General features: G+C 41.7%; 2 protein-coding genes across 4 annotated transcripts in view; one reads left to right on the top strand and one right to left on the bottom strand.

Moving 5' to 3' along the window:
- Window positions 1–515: 515 nt before the first annotated feature.
- On the top strand, window positions 516–3,605 carry grem1b (gremlin 1b). Of its 2 annotated transcripts, XM_085441227.1 has the most exons (3): window positions 516–606; window positions 1,242–1,336; window positions 2,288–3,605. In XM_085441227.1, the coding sequence occupies exon 3, from the start codon at window positions 2,289–2,291 to the stop codon at window positions 2,835–2,837; it is 549 nt and encodes a 182-aa protein (XP_085297353.1). In that variant the 5' UTR covers window positions 516–606; window positions 1,242–1,336; window position 2,288; the 3' UTR covers window positions 2,838–3,605. The 2 variants fall into 2 exon arrangements, with proteins under 2 accessions (XP_085297353.1, XP_085297354.1); XM_085441228.1 differs by lacking the exons at window positions 516–606; window positions 1,242–1,336 and adding an exon at window positions 1,352–1,878.
- Window positions 3,606–4,869: 1,264 nt separating this feature from the next.
- LOC146686681 (formin) overlaps window positions 4,870–11,650 on the bottom strand; it is a 47,940-nt gene continuing 41,159 nt past the window's right edge. For both annotated transcript variants that reach the window (XM_085440554.1, XM_085440555.1), the window contains 3 exons: window positions 7,795–7,944; window positions 6,627–6,708; window positions 4,870–6,516 (listed from right to left, as the gene is read on the bottom strand). In XM_085440554.1, the coding sequence (XP_085296680.1) occupies window positions 6,472–6,516; window positions 6,627–6,708; window positions 7,795–7,944 (277 nt within the window). In that variant the 3' untranslated portion in view covers window positions 4,870–6,471. The remainder of the gene's footprint in view (window positions 6,517–6,626; window positions 6,709–7,794; window positions 7,945–11,650) is intronic.

The raw sequence follows: 11,650 nt of genomic DNA, 5'->3' as shown, positions 1-11,650 counted from the left end.
CATTGTTTTTCAAGTCTTCAGCTATTTTTCTTTTCTTTTTTTGTGCTAACTGCATCAGACGAATAAAGTCAAACAACATGATTTGTTTTGTGGTTGAATAATTTTTGGACTCCGTGCAACCACCAGGGGGCGTGCTACAGCTACTGCAGACAGCTGCAAAGTGAGATACGGCTGCACTGGGATGTTAGCGCAGGCCTCCAGAATGTGTCAGCTGGAAGTTTAGAGTGTTTACACTAACTTGTTGAAGGTCTGTCCAGATTTAAAATATATTACTTGAGAAATATATGACGTTATTTACAACATTTATTTAAACGTAGTTGAGTTTATATAAAGATTTAAAAAACCGGTTACTATTTTTATTTTATTTTTTTGTCCAACATTTTATTTTTTGAGTCAGCAATCTGACTCAAACTGAGAACTAAAGCCCCAGATACTATTAAAAATGTAACATTATGTACTTGACTAACCCGGCATGAAGAAAGCAAATTGACATTGTATCCCCCCTGCAGATTCGGAAGCCTTTCCCGATCGGGTGAGGGTTAAAATCATTCCTGGAGATTTATTCCTCAGCCCATTTGGAAGCTTGCCATCCTTCATGTGTGTGAGGTATGACTGGACCTGGGGCAGAATGCCACGCTTTAATCTCATGTTGCACTGACCGGAGCGCATGGTCTTTTGGGGGGTTGTTGACTCATGACGTTGTCATGACCCCTAAATACGTCAGATTGGGCAATGTAATAAGCGGATGGGTTTATGCTGGGGGAAGGTGGTGCGGCTACTTCTCAGCTTCCTTAAAGTTCCCTTTCACAGGGCTGGAATGGTTAAGAAAACTTTAGGGATGCCAGGTTTTTGACAATAAATAAAAATCCGTCAACTGGGTCATTTTAGAGTCACGTCAGCAATTTCTAAAACCATTTACTTTTTTTAAAAAAAATAAATTGAAAAGGCAAACGCTTATGCCTTCAATAATGCCAAACATGAAGGATACAACATCATCTATGAGACTAATCCCAAACTTCCTCTTGAAGATGACTGATTTAAAAAAAACACAAAACAATTGAGCTGATAAAATATGGACTAAGCCGAGATCACGTGACTCGTTTGGGTCATAAATGAACAGGTATTAGTGAAATGATTAAACATATACTCTGGCTTAGGCTACACCACTGCGCTTTTTCTGCGTTTGTACGAAGCAATGCAATTTAAAAAAAAATGCCTTTAATGATTTTTGTTTTTCTCAGGTCTGTGATACATGAAGAGCTACCCTTGTTTCAGGCTGGACGTCTATCACCCTGCTGAATGGATGGAAATGGAGTTCGACTAACTGGTGTCAGAGGTGCTGCATTTTGGCTCATCTTTTAAAGTTTGTCTGTAACTGCATTTGTTTGCTTTAGCAGCTCGAGCTCCGCTTTTCATTTATAGTTGCACATTTACATATAATGCACCGTATTATGGTCGTGTCTTCTTGAAACATGTAAACAAAAACAAACAAACAAAAATCGCACTTTTACTTTTTCTCCCAGTACGCACTCAGCTCCCTCTCCCTCCCTGCCTGCCTTCTTTCACTGTTTCTCGGTTGTCTGTGGGCTAAGGGAAACTGTTGAGGGGGCGGATAGTCTTGATTTTCTCTACATCGTGCTTAGCCAATAACTGCTGTGCACATCTCAGCTGGCAGACATTTAAAAGGGAGACAGTCCGGCGCTGTAGCAATTTGTATTAAACCCCCTGGCCCCTGTCTATGGAGCGCTTAGTCTCCCACCCATCCACAGTCCCACCAGTGCACAGTCGACACCAGTAGGTACCTATCATCTCGAAAGGTGCCGCAGTGAAGCTCGAGGACCAGATCATCGCACTTGTAGCAGCAGTGTTGCATAGCAGGTATTTCTATTTGTTTTTTAAACATCATGATATATAACTTATAGAAATGGTAAAACTGCATGCTTTTCTATCTCTTGCTGCGCAAGTGTGGAGCCACTAACGGTTTACAGGACATGTGACATGGTTTATTACTGTTTTTAGATAAATTCGGCAGGAATATTTTGGAGAATGGATAATTATGGGAACATAATTATATTATTCTGTCATTTATTTGGACTGAGGTGACTCAAATGAATGACTGCTTTTAAACGTCAGCCTCCTTTTCATGTTGTTTCAACAAAGAAGAAATGATGGGGAAAAAGTTCCCTCGGTGCGTTTTTACGCAGCGTAAAAACTATGACAGCTGTGCGTAACCCATGCAGAGCCGAAAACTGTGTGAGTGACGAACCATTTTCTTTTTCTCTACAAGGATGGCCAACTCCACGCATATCTTCTACAGTATGGTTTTCATCATTGGGCTGCTCTCCTCTCCGGTGGATTCAAAAAGAAACAGAGGTTCACAAGGCGCCATTCCTCATCCTGACAAAAGCAACCCAAACGAATCGGAGCAGCAACCGCAGACTCCGCAGGCGGGCTCGGGCTCTCGCCAGAGGCCGGGCTCATCCTCACCCGCCGACGAAGTGCTGGAGTCCAGCCAGGAAGCTCTACATGTGACGGAGCGCCAGTATTTGAAACGGGACTGGTGCAAAACACAACCTCTCAAACAGACCATCCACGAGGAGGGCTGCGTCAGCCGCACCATCATCAACCGCTTCTGTTACGGACAGTGCAACTCCTTCTACATCCCCAGGCACATCCGGAGGGAGGAGGGCGCCTTCCAGTCCTGTTCGTTTTGTAAACCGAAGCGTTTTACCACCATGACTTTCACATTGAACTGTCCGGACCAGCAGCCGCCCACCAAGAAGAAGCGCATCCAGCGCGTCAAACAGTGTCGCTGCATATCCATAGACCTGGACTAAAACACAGCGATTATGTGTGTGTGTTTCATGTCTTCTTTTTCTTCTTCTTCTTCTTAGTGGACTTGATAGCTGTCTCACAGCCAAGAAATTGTGCTCGTCTCCATCTGGAGATAAGCACCGCACACGCTGATACTTACGTCTCTCCTGTACAGCACGTGAGCCAATATGGACATGCAACTTAAAACAAAATAATAAAAAAAACGTCAAAAGCAACTTGTTACACATCACCAGACTAAAAAAAAGATCACTGCACGGAAACTCTTACTTGGAATGGGCATGCTTTACGCACGGCTTCCTTGCCCCCACAGGACTGCAGAACACCGGTTTTATTTAACTGCTCCAAAACAGTCCTTGTGACTGTTAAACGTCTCCGTCCATCCTGCATTTTACGCATATATGTTTGCTAAACTGGATGTTTCCACTGTGTGGAATTTGATAGGCGAACGACTTTATTTGTAAAAGGAGAAAAATGATTTTATTTCGATATTTCAAGAATCGTTCAAGGTTAACCTAATTGATTTCTGTGAATTTCGAAGTCCATTAGTGAAGTTTTCTTTCTATTTTATTTTTTATTTTTTTTGAAGTTGTGAGCTTAGTCAAATATAGAAACTATGGCTTCTGAAGTTAGTTTAAATGGAAGTGTACAGTGGTGGCTTATACATTACCGAGGTGAAATAGTTGTAAAATGTTAAGCCATTTTTGATGTAACCCATTTGTTTATTCATTTGATTAAATTATCCACGAAAACTAAATAAATGGATGCTGGAATACTGCGAAAATTATCTGCTGTGTTTAAAAAAAAAACAAAAACAAAAAAGCTGAATCCCTCCATTCACCGTTTCCTGCTCCCCTCCTGCACCGAGCCAGGATCTTACCGAGTTACTCGCATTCAGACCCTGGAATATATTTTAAAGTCCGTTTTGGGAAAAAAGCTGCAAGTCAGCTATTCCAGCGATCTGCTGAAATGATGGGATTCAATTTCACCGCATCTGGTTACAAGGCTCGCAAATCTGTCAGGTTCTTAAGGGAATTCTCAAGTGTAAATGAAAAGATGTTCTATGAACATATTTATAAATAAGTGGGTGATGGGGGGAAAATTTTAGAACTAGAGGCTTTGTTCTTTAGCCAGTCTACAATAAATACGACTGATGTATTCAGTCACAGTTTGCATTACTTTGGTTCACATAGATGTCAGTTACAGTTGAGGGAGGTCCCAACATTTCACTAAAAAAGGAAAAAAAAAAAATCATTTGGAAATTTTCTGATTCTTATTTGATCAACAAAGTTTTTTTTTAATGAATATGTAATAACAGTTTTAAATCTCATTCAAATTATTAAAATACCAACCTCATCCAATTTTACATCCATTAAACCGATGTTATGAGAATTTCCTCCCAATTATTTTATTTCAGGAGATTTCCAGGAACTGGCACAACCTCTGACTCAGTTTATTGAACAGTCTGGCTGAATTATGAATCATCGAATGACTCAGGTTCCTTACATAAATATCATATTTTCACAGCGCGGGCCTAAATCGAGGCGTTGACAGCAGAAAACTGAAAGAAGCCGCATTAACATATCTTTCAAAGTCCACGTCTTCGTCCAAAATAAGCCCCACTTATTCAGCATCCCACAGTTTATTTCTTGAAATTTAAAACAATTCCATAAAATTACAAAGCATTCACATGAGAGCTACTGAAGGTCACATGAACCAACATACATACAGTAGAGGCTACAGCAATTCCTTGGTCAGCATCTGCTCATTTTCTTTATTTTTTATGTTTCTGGTTTTGTTTTTCCAACTCCTCTGGAGTAAAATATAGCAGTTTTAAAGTTTCGACTTATATAGATTTGTATACAAAATAAATGGCACAAGTGAAAGACTTTGGAGGGTAAAAACAAGTAATCGATCGAAGGGGCAGTTTATGGATAGTGTGACGATGAAATCTGAGGTATAACATCTCGCATGGCTCCAGGTGATCATCTTAAATGTTCACAGTACCCAAAATACAGTCATCATTACTCCAAAATATAAACATTAAACTTTCTGTCTTTATTCTGTGCAAAGCACTCGACTTCCATGAGCACGCTGGAAATCTTTACAACATACATTAAAAAAAAAACAAAATACCCATGAATCAACTGACCTATCAAGCAACTTCTTAGTCAATTCAGTTACCAATCAAAATATACAAAACAAAGCTGTTTTTTTTTTCTTTTTGGGAGGGGGGGGGGGGGGGCATAAAATAATTATTTTGTTACATAAATACAATTTTCTTTAGTGATACAGGAGCATAGCTACATCTTACATTAGTGAAAATAAAGCATGATTTTATTACACTTTTTCTATTTGTTCAAAAATAAAATAAGATTTCATCATGAAGAAATATAATTTATACATTTTCTAACGGGAAACGTTACTCTTGCATAGGAAAAAGGAGGTGCAAAACAGTGAAAGACAGCTGCAAAAACAACGCATGCGGTCAGCATGGGGGGTAAAACGACGTGCAGCAACATACAGCTAAAGCAAGCAGCTTAAAACTGTGTTGGGACAACGTCATGTACAGCATTCACTGAAGGATTAATAAGTTCTCTTTAAAACTGCAGGTGAGCCCAAAACCTGTTGTGTCATTCAAAACTATTACTATTATTTTTTCTTAGTCCAATTTTGTGTGAGCCGAGGCTCCGGGCCACATTTGTTGCCAGCTTCTGCTCTCCTCTGGCCGTCACCCAGGAGAGGTCAGTCTGGTGCAGTACAGCAAAACCTCACATTCTTACACATAGGCCCCCCCGCCCCTTTTAAACACGCACTCAACTTCTAGACGACGTGTCTTCGTCCGCACTTAAAGCCCAGCATAGATAATCTATCATATTTCCCAAAGCTGTACAGTCCCTGCCAGTTCTACTACATGACATATTTACAAGAGTTTTAATGAGCCGTGGTGAATGAAAAGCTACCCGCTACAGCGAAAGACACAGGAAAGTTCTTTCTCCCTGCTCCAAGTGAGAGATCTGTTTTGTCAACAGTGATTTTTTTTTCTTTCCCAGCAGACACTTGCAGTAAAGCCATATCTGTTTGTAGGTCGACAACAACGTCTAAGAAACACAGCCCGCGCTGGGGCATCGTTTTAACACATACGCCATCTGATACAGTTTGGAAAAGAAACTGTTTCTCGTGCTTCGGAAGAGGTCCAGAAGGACGTTTGTGGATGTGTCAGCTGGCTCTGCTGTGCATCCCGCTGAACCCTGGAGACCTTTCACAAGCTGGGCACTCAGGGGTCACGCCATGCTGCATGAATGAGGTCAACCCTTTGGCCTTTATGACTCCCCTCGCTGCGGCTGCGGCGGCCAATCGTCTTCGCTAACTGGGGTTGTGCCGAAAAAGCCTCGAAGCGAAGGCGGTGGAGAACAGGGGAAGGGGAGGGGATGTCCAGTGCTGTTAGTGGGGCACAGATACGGTAGTGGGAGTAGTAAAAGTCTGACCATGTTTTATTGTGGGTCCGTACGGTGAACAGAGGGTAGGGTCCAGTGCTGCTGAGGCAGGTGGTAACTGCAGGATGGATGGGCCCCTGCACCCTTCCTGGCGCACCACCGCCGGTCCGTGCTTCTTCTGCTCTGCCACTTATCATTCTGCTCAGCTGGAGGACACGCTGGCTTCCTTCTGTCGCAGCCTCTCCTTCTGTTGGCAAGAACCACAAAAAGATTCAGCGCATCGATTTCAGCTGCGACACAAGAAAGAGCGGCTTTTGGGAAATTCCATTTGGTCTCTGAATACAGATCAGCTCTCACCAGACTGTTGGCATTGATCTTCTTGGTTTCGACTCTCTTCTCTGCTGTGATCTTCTTGATGTTTTCTTGGGCTTCCTTCAACCTATGGAAAGAAGAAAGAGACCAGCAAGGCTCAACATTATCAGACAGTTAAAAGAAGTACACAATGAAACTTCTGCAAATCAATTGGGAACCAAGTGTAACCAGATCAAATACAAAGCCTCTCATCCTTGCACTCTTGTGAATTTGTTTATAAGAGCAAGACATTTAAATATCTTCCTGGGGCACCACAGAGCCATGCAGTGCCCCCCCAGCCACACAAACACACACTCTCTCTGATCCACTCTGGAGTTTGCGGTCAGTGAAAGCCCTTTAAGTGGGAATGAGCAGAGAATGACAGCAGCTTGATGAGATAATGAGGCAACCTTAAAAAAACAAAACACTTGGCTTTTTAATGGGATCACAAACAGTATTTAAAATAAAGTTAAATGTACATAAGCACAATCAGCTGCGAGCAACAAGCGGCACGATTACCTAGTAAACAGGGAAACCATGTGATACTTAATGTGGCATAAAAATGACCACACAGTCTCTCTGGACAGCGAGAGCTCACCGCCTCCTTCGAGCTTAGCATCGCTACGGTGTTTATCAGTTCTCTAATAACACGCAGCCTTTAAACCACCACAGGCCACTGTCCGCTTGCCGGTCCTTTTTCTGGAACCCCCCAGCCCACTACCAATTACGCCTCAGGTCAGAGGAAACATAAATTCAGGCCCCTGTTGCAGGACCAAGGCCTCAGCTACTCCCCCATTCACCTCCTCTTTGATGGCCTCCCTCCTTGCTTTAATTACAACCCGGCATCTGCACATCACCCTTGTACAATTAGTGCTAATTTGACATGATGTCCAGAGGTGTTAAGCACCAATCCAAAGGTGACAGAAACAAAGAAGTCTAATCTGAAATGATTATGTTTTGAGTCTTGCAAAGTTTTACATTCCCTTCCTGACATTAGTTTTTTTTAGAATGATTATTTCTAGCATACTCACAGAAAACAGGGAAAATTCAGTCATGTGTGTTTTTGTTTTTTTTTTAAAGATTGTTGGATTATTCAGTAACCCTAATAACGCCCTTCCTGACTCCTTTCTCCTGATTTCTTCTGAGACTTAACCCAGTAGTGGTACCAGCTCACCTCTCCTTGGAGATGTTCTTGCTTTGTCGTATCCAAGTGTTCTTGAAATCGTTGCAGAATTCGTACCAAAGCATAAAGATGTAACTCGGAGCTACTTCTTTCTCCCCGGACTTTGGCTTAACACCAAAGTAGTTCACCACGTCCTGGAAACTGTAGGGAGGGGTGGAAACACAGCAAAGGCTCAAACAGTGTTGTCTTATCACACATAAATAATCTCAGATTTTGACTGAAAGTATGTTTTTGTGAACTAATCTGGATTTTAAACAACATTAGAAAGTACAAGGCAGTTACAGTATGTAAACCCGTGAAACCAGAGAGAGCGAGAGAGGAAAAGAGTTTAAAATAGTAAAATGTAGAGAGAAAATGATGGATTTAGAGTCAGCAGGAGAGGTGAGAAACAGAGCTGGAAGGAGAGCGTCCACCCTGCTGGGCCACAGGGGAGAGCCAGTAGCGGCGGCTCCATTATCACATTGACCTCCACAGCCTGCATGGGAAGACTGCCAGAAGAGATGAAGACAGCCAAGAACAGGCTCCTATTCCTCCAAACACACCTTCTGTCTCTCTCACAAACACGTACGTTTTCACATATTAGTGAGGACTTTAAATTCACATATGCTTTTCCCAGCCTCCTACCTTAACCACCAGAAATGAATGCCTAACTCTAACCATAACTTAAATGTAACTTCAGCTGTAAAACCATATTTTGAGCCTCAAACATGCCTTCAAATTTGTGAGCTCAGCATTTTGTCCCGACAAGTGACTGTTGGTCCCTACAAGTATAGTGGTCCTAGAAACACATTTAAACAAGTATACACACACGACACACACACACACACACGCTACTATGGAACTCACAACCACAAAAACATGTTCACTGGCAGACAAATCAAAGACGGGAATGCACGCATAAAAACACAAAGACAAATCAGAGGAATAAATGTAGTCTGGATTTTTGAGGGTGTTTCTACTCACTGAGCTACAACACTGTTTAAGGCCAGCTCCTCAGCTTAATTCAATTGTAACCAAATCTGAAGTCTTCGCAAGGCTCTCAGCGGCACACACGAGGCAAGAAAAGCAGCCTGCTGCTTCAGATTCCCCCTTCTCTAACCCAAACATGAAAGACATTTTCTGGCCTGTGCCTGTCCAAAAAAGGGGGGTTGATAAAAGGGAGCCATGATTCAAGGGATGCTCTCCTGTCCCACTGACGCCCAAATACGCTCTGACCTCCAGATGCTAGGTGGCTTTTGTGCGACACTAATCTGAGACAAGTTCACTTGGAGTCAAATGGTGCACAATATGGTGACCAGACGGCCAGCTACAAGTTTGGAAAAAAAGAAAGAAAAGCTTTTGCATGAGTCTGCTTCCCATTTCCAAGTGATGCGTCATTTTTGCTGGGATGCACAAAAACAGGAGAGCGCTGTAGATCATCCTGTAATCTAAAGAAGCAGCTAGAAGAAGAAAATGTTCCAAGATGTTTAGATTGACCAAAACAGACGTGCTGTCACAGGCAGCTTTGTTGTCTGCTCTGGCATGACGAACTGGGTCTCTTCTCCACCGGCTCGTCTCTTGACCCTGGGTCATCATGTCAAAAGCGTGCACTTAATCAGAGCAACAAGCTTTTCTTTTTAGCCTCATGAGCAAGCAGAAACAAGCCGATACACAAAGCCTCACTCAAAACAGATGCAAACACTCTCGCACATACCTAGAAAACAAACAAAATCAAGCGGACCTTTGTTCATTTTGCCATCGCAGGCTGATTTCACTTTTGCACATATGACGACATGTCAGTAATCCACGCTATGATGCCATTGCCGTGAGAGGGTTTTACTGCAGCGCCCACAGCTCAGCATTCCTCACTGACAGCTATAAAAAAAGACCCATTACAAAACCATGAACAGACGTGAGAATCAGCAAAGTATTTAGACAGGCAACTCTGCATTCCTATGTTTTGGCAGCAAAAAGATTACAGGCATAAACCCCCGTGTTGTTGGCTGATTCAGCAGAGGCACAAAGCGGAGGCCATCTTTTCATATGTAATGACGGAGTAGAGTAATATACCAACTAACAGCAGCAAAACCATAACTGCACAATGACTATAGAGTTGGCACTTGGGCCAAATGAAATTGAGCATGATGGGGAAGAAGGAGGCGGCTTAATGAGACGGAACTGAGGACAGAACCAGAAAACCTCAGTGGAGCCCAAACACGAAGCAGACAAATTAGGAGTGCATGTTGAGGAAAAGGCTTCAGCGCTCACTATGGACAGATGAGAGGAAAAAAAAAACAAACATTTTTGCTAAATTCGTTTTAAGTTACTTCATTAAAAACTCACAAGCCATTGCATCTTTTTGTGTGTGCTATTTTAACTGTTAAGCTGCTCAAATGTTGCAACTTTTTGCTGTGCTCCAATCACATTTCAGGCGTCTAGGCTGTCTAGCATACATGATTGTTTACTCTAAGTGGTTTTATTGGGTCTTCATTAAGTCTGTTGACTTTTTTTAAATGTATAAAAGGCATACTAGGGAGCAAATGCAGTATATAGGGCAAAAACAGTTGCTGTACAATTCCAATGAGCTTGAAAGTCAGTGTTTATTCAACCCACAGCCTCTGTCAGGAAGCTTCCTTGTCATTTCTTTAAGCAGTCTTCAGGCTTCTTGAAGGACATTCAAAGTGCTTCTTTGGATATCGTCTACCTTTTCTTTCATTCTCTATCAAAATGATCCCACGCTGTCTCAATAATGTGGCGGTCTGGGTCAAACCATTACTGATAGAGTTCCTTTGTTTCTTCTATGTAGGCATGCTTGTAATGCCGAGAGTTTCCTCAAAATTTTTTTAACGACACACTTAACTCATTCACTGCCATTGACGTCTATAGATGTCAATTACGTTTTTCAATGGGAGGGGCTAGAATACAACCTCGGGCAGCTTGTCAGTGAACATCAGACTGCTTGAAATGTATTTTTCACAAAAAGCTCGTTTTCTCCCTTTTTGTGGTCAAAACAGGCATTTTTGGTGGAACCCACCTCTCTTCTACAGCTGATTACTAAAGAATGGAAAATGGTAGAAACAAGCTTTTTTTTTTGGATGGAAGAAGAGAGTCTGTTCTTCATTTTGGTAGGTTCAGCGTTTATATGATCATAACACACAGTTTTCTGTGGCTCTTCAAAAATGAGTAAAAATGCTCAAAAACCCTGGCAGTGAATGAGTTAAGCTAACAGCTCTTTGCTAATGACCATGTTGGTGGTGCACAAATACTATTTTATGTCTGTCAAACTGTTTTATCTTTTTGACAAATTAAAGAAATAAAAGCAAATGATGTGTTTTTGCAACAGGCTGCTGTTTACAAAGTGCCTAAAGATGGAATTCCAAGTCTGCTTCCTTGAAAGCAAAAAGAAATGAAGGGTGGCCAAAGTTTCTGCACAGAACTGCATGTGTGTCGATGATACATTTGGTTTATAATTTTATATGTGCGAATTCTCAAAACCATCTTGTTTAAATAAAGGTTACATTAAAAAAAGAAACTCAAACTAAAACCTCATAACTGATGACAGCTGTTATGCAGCTGCATCGCTGTTAATAAAATGTATGTATATGCAAGTATGACAATGATTATGTGCATCAAACATGGTTATATTATATTGAAAGATATCTCTTTTTCCCCCTTTAACAAAAAGCGACAAGAAGCAATAAAGTCCAAATAACAGATGAACCATCATCACCAATGAATGTGAGCTGTGACTCATCTCAGGAGACGGTCTAAGGAGAGGGGACAGATTGTGATGTGCGATCTAACAAAATGTACAAAGTAATTGATCTGACTGCTCTCCGATGAGGGTTGTTTGTTCTTGTTCTGCTGT

The sequence above is a fragment of the Copadichromis virginalis genome, linkage group LG19 (genome assembly GCF_057382275.1).
Source record: "Copadichromis virginalis isolate Kocher_CV1m ecotype Utaka linkage group LG19, C_Virginalis_male_GT1.1, whole genome shotgun sequence".
NCBI lineage: Eukaryota > Metazoa > Chordata > Actinopteri > Cichliformes > Cichlidae > Copadichromis > Copadichromis virginalis.
The sequence above is the reverse complement of the archived record's forward strand: the minus strand, read 5'-3'. Positions and strand labels throughout refer to the sequence as shown.

What these genes read in the sequence shown, in the direction of transcription:
- grem1b (XM_085441227.1), top strand. Translation starts at nt 2,289, where the DNA reads ATGGCCAACTCCACGCATATCTTCTACAGTATGGTTTTCATCATTGGG.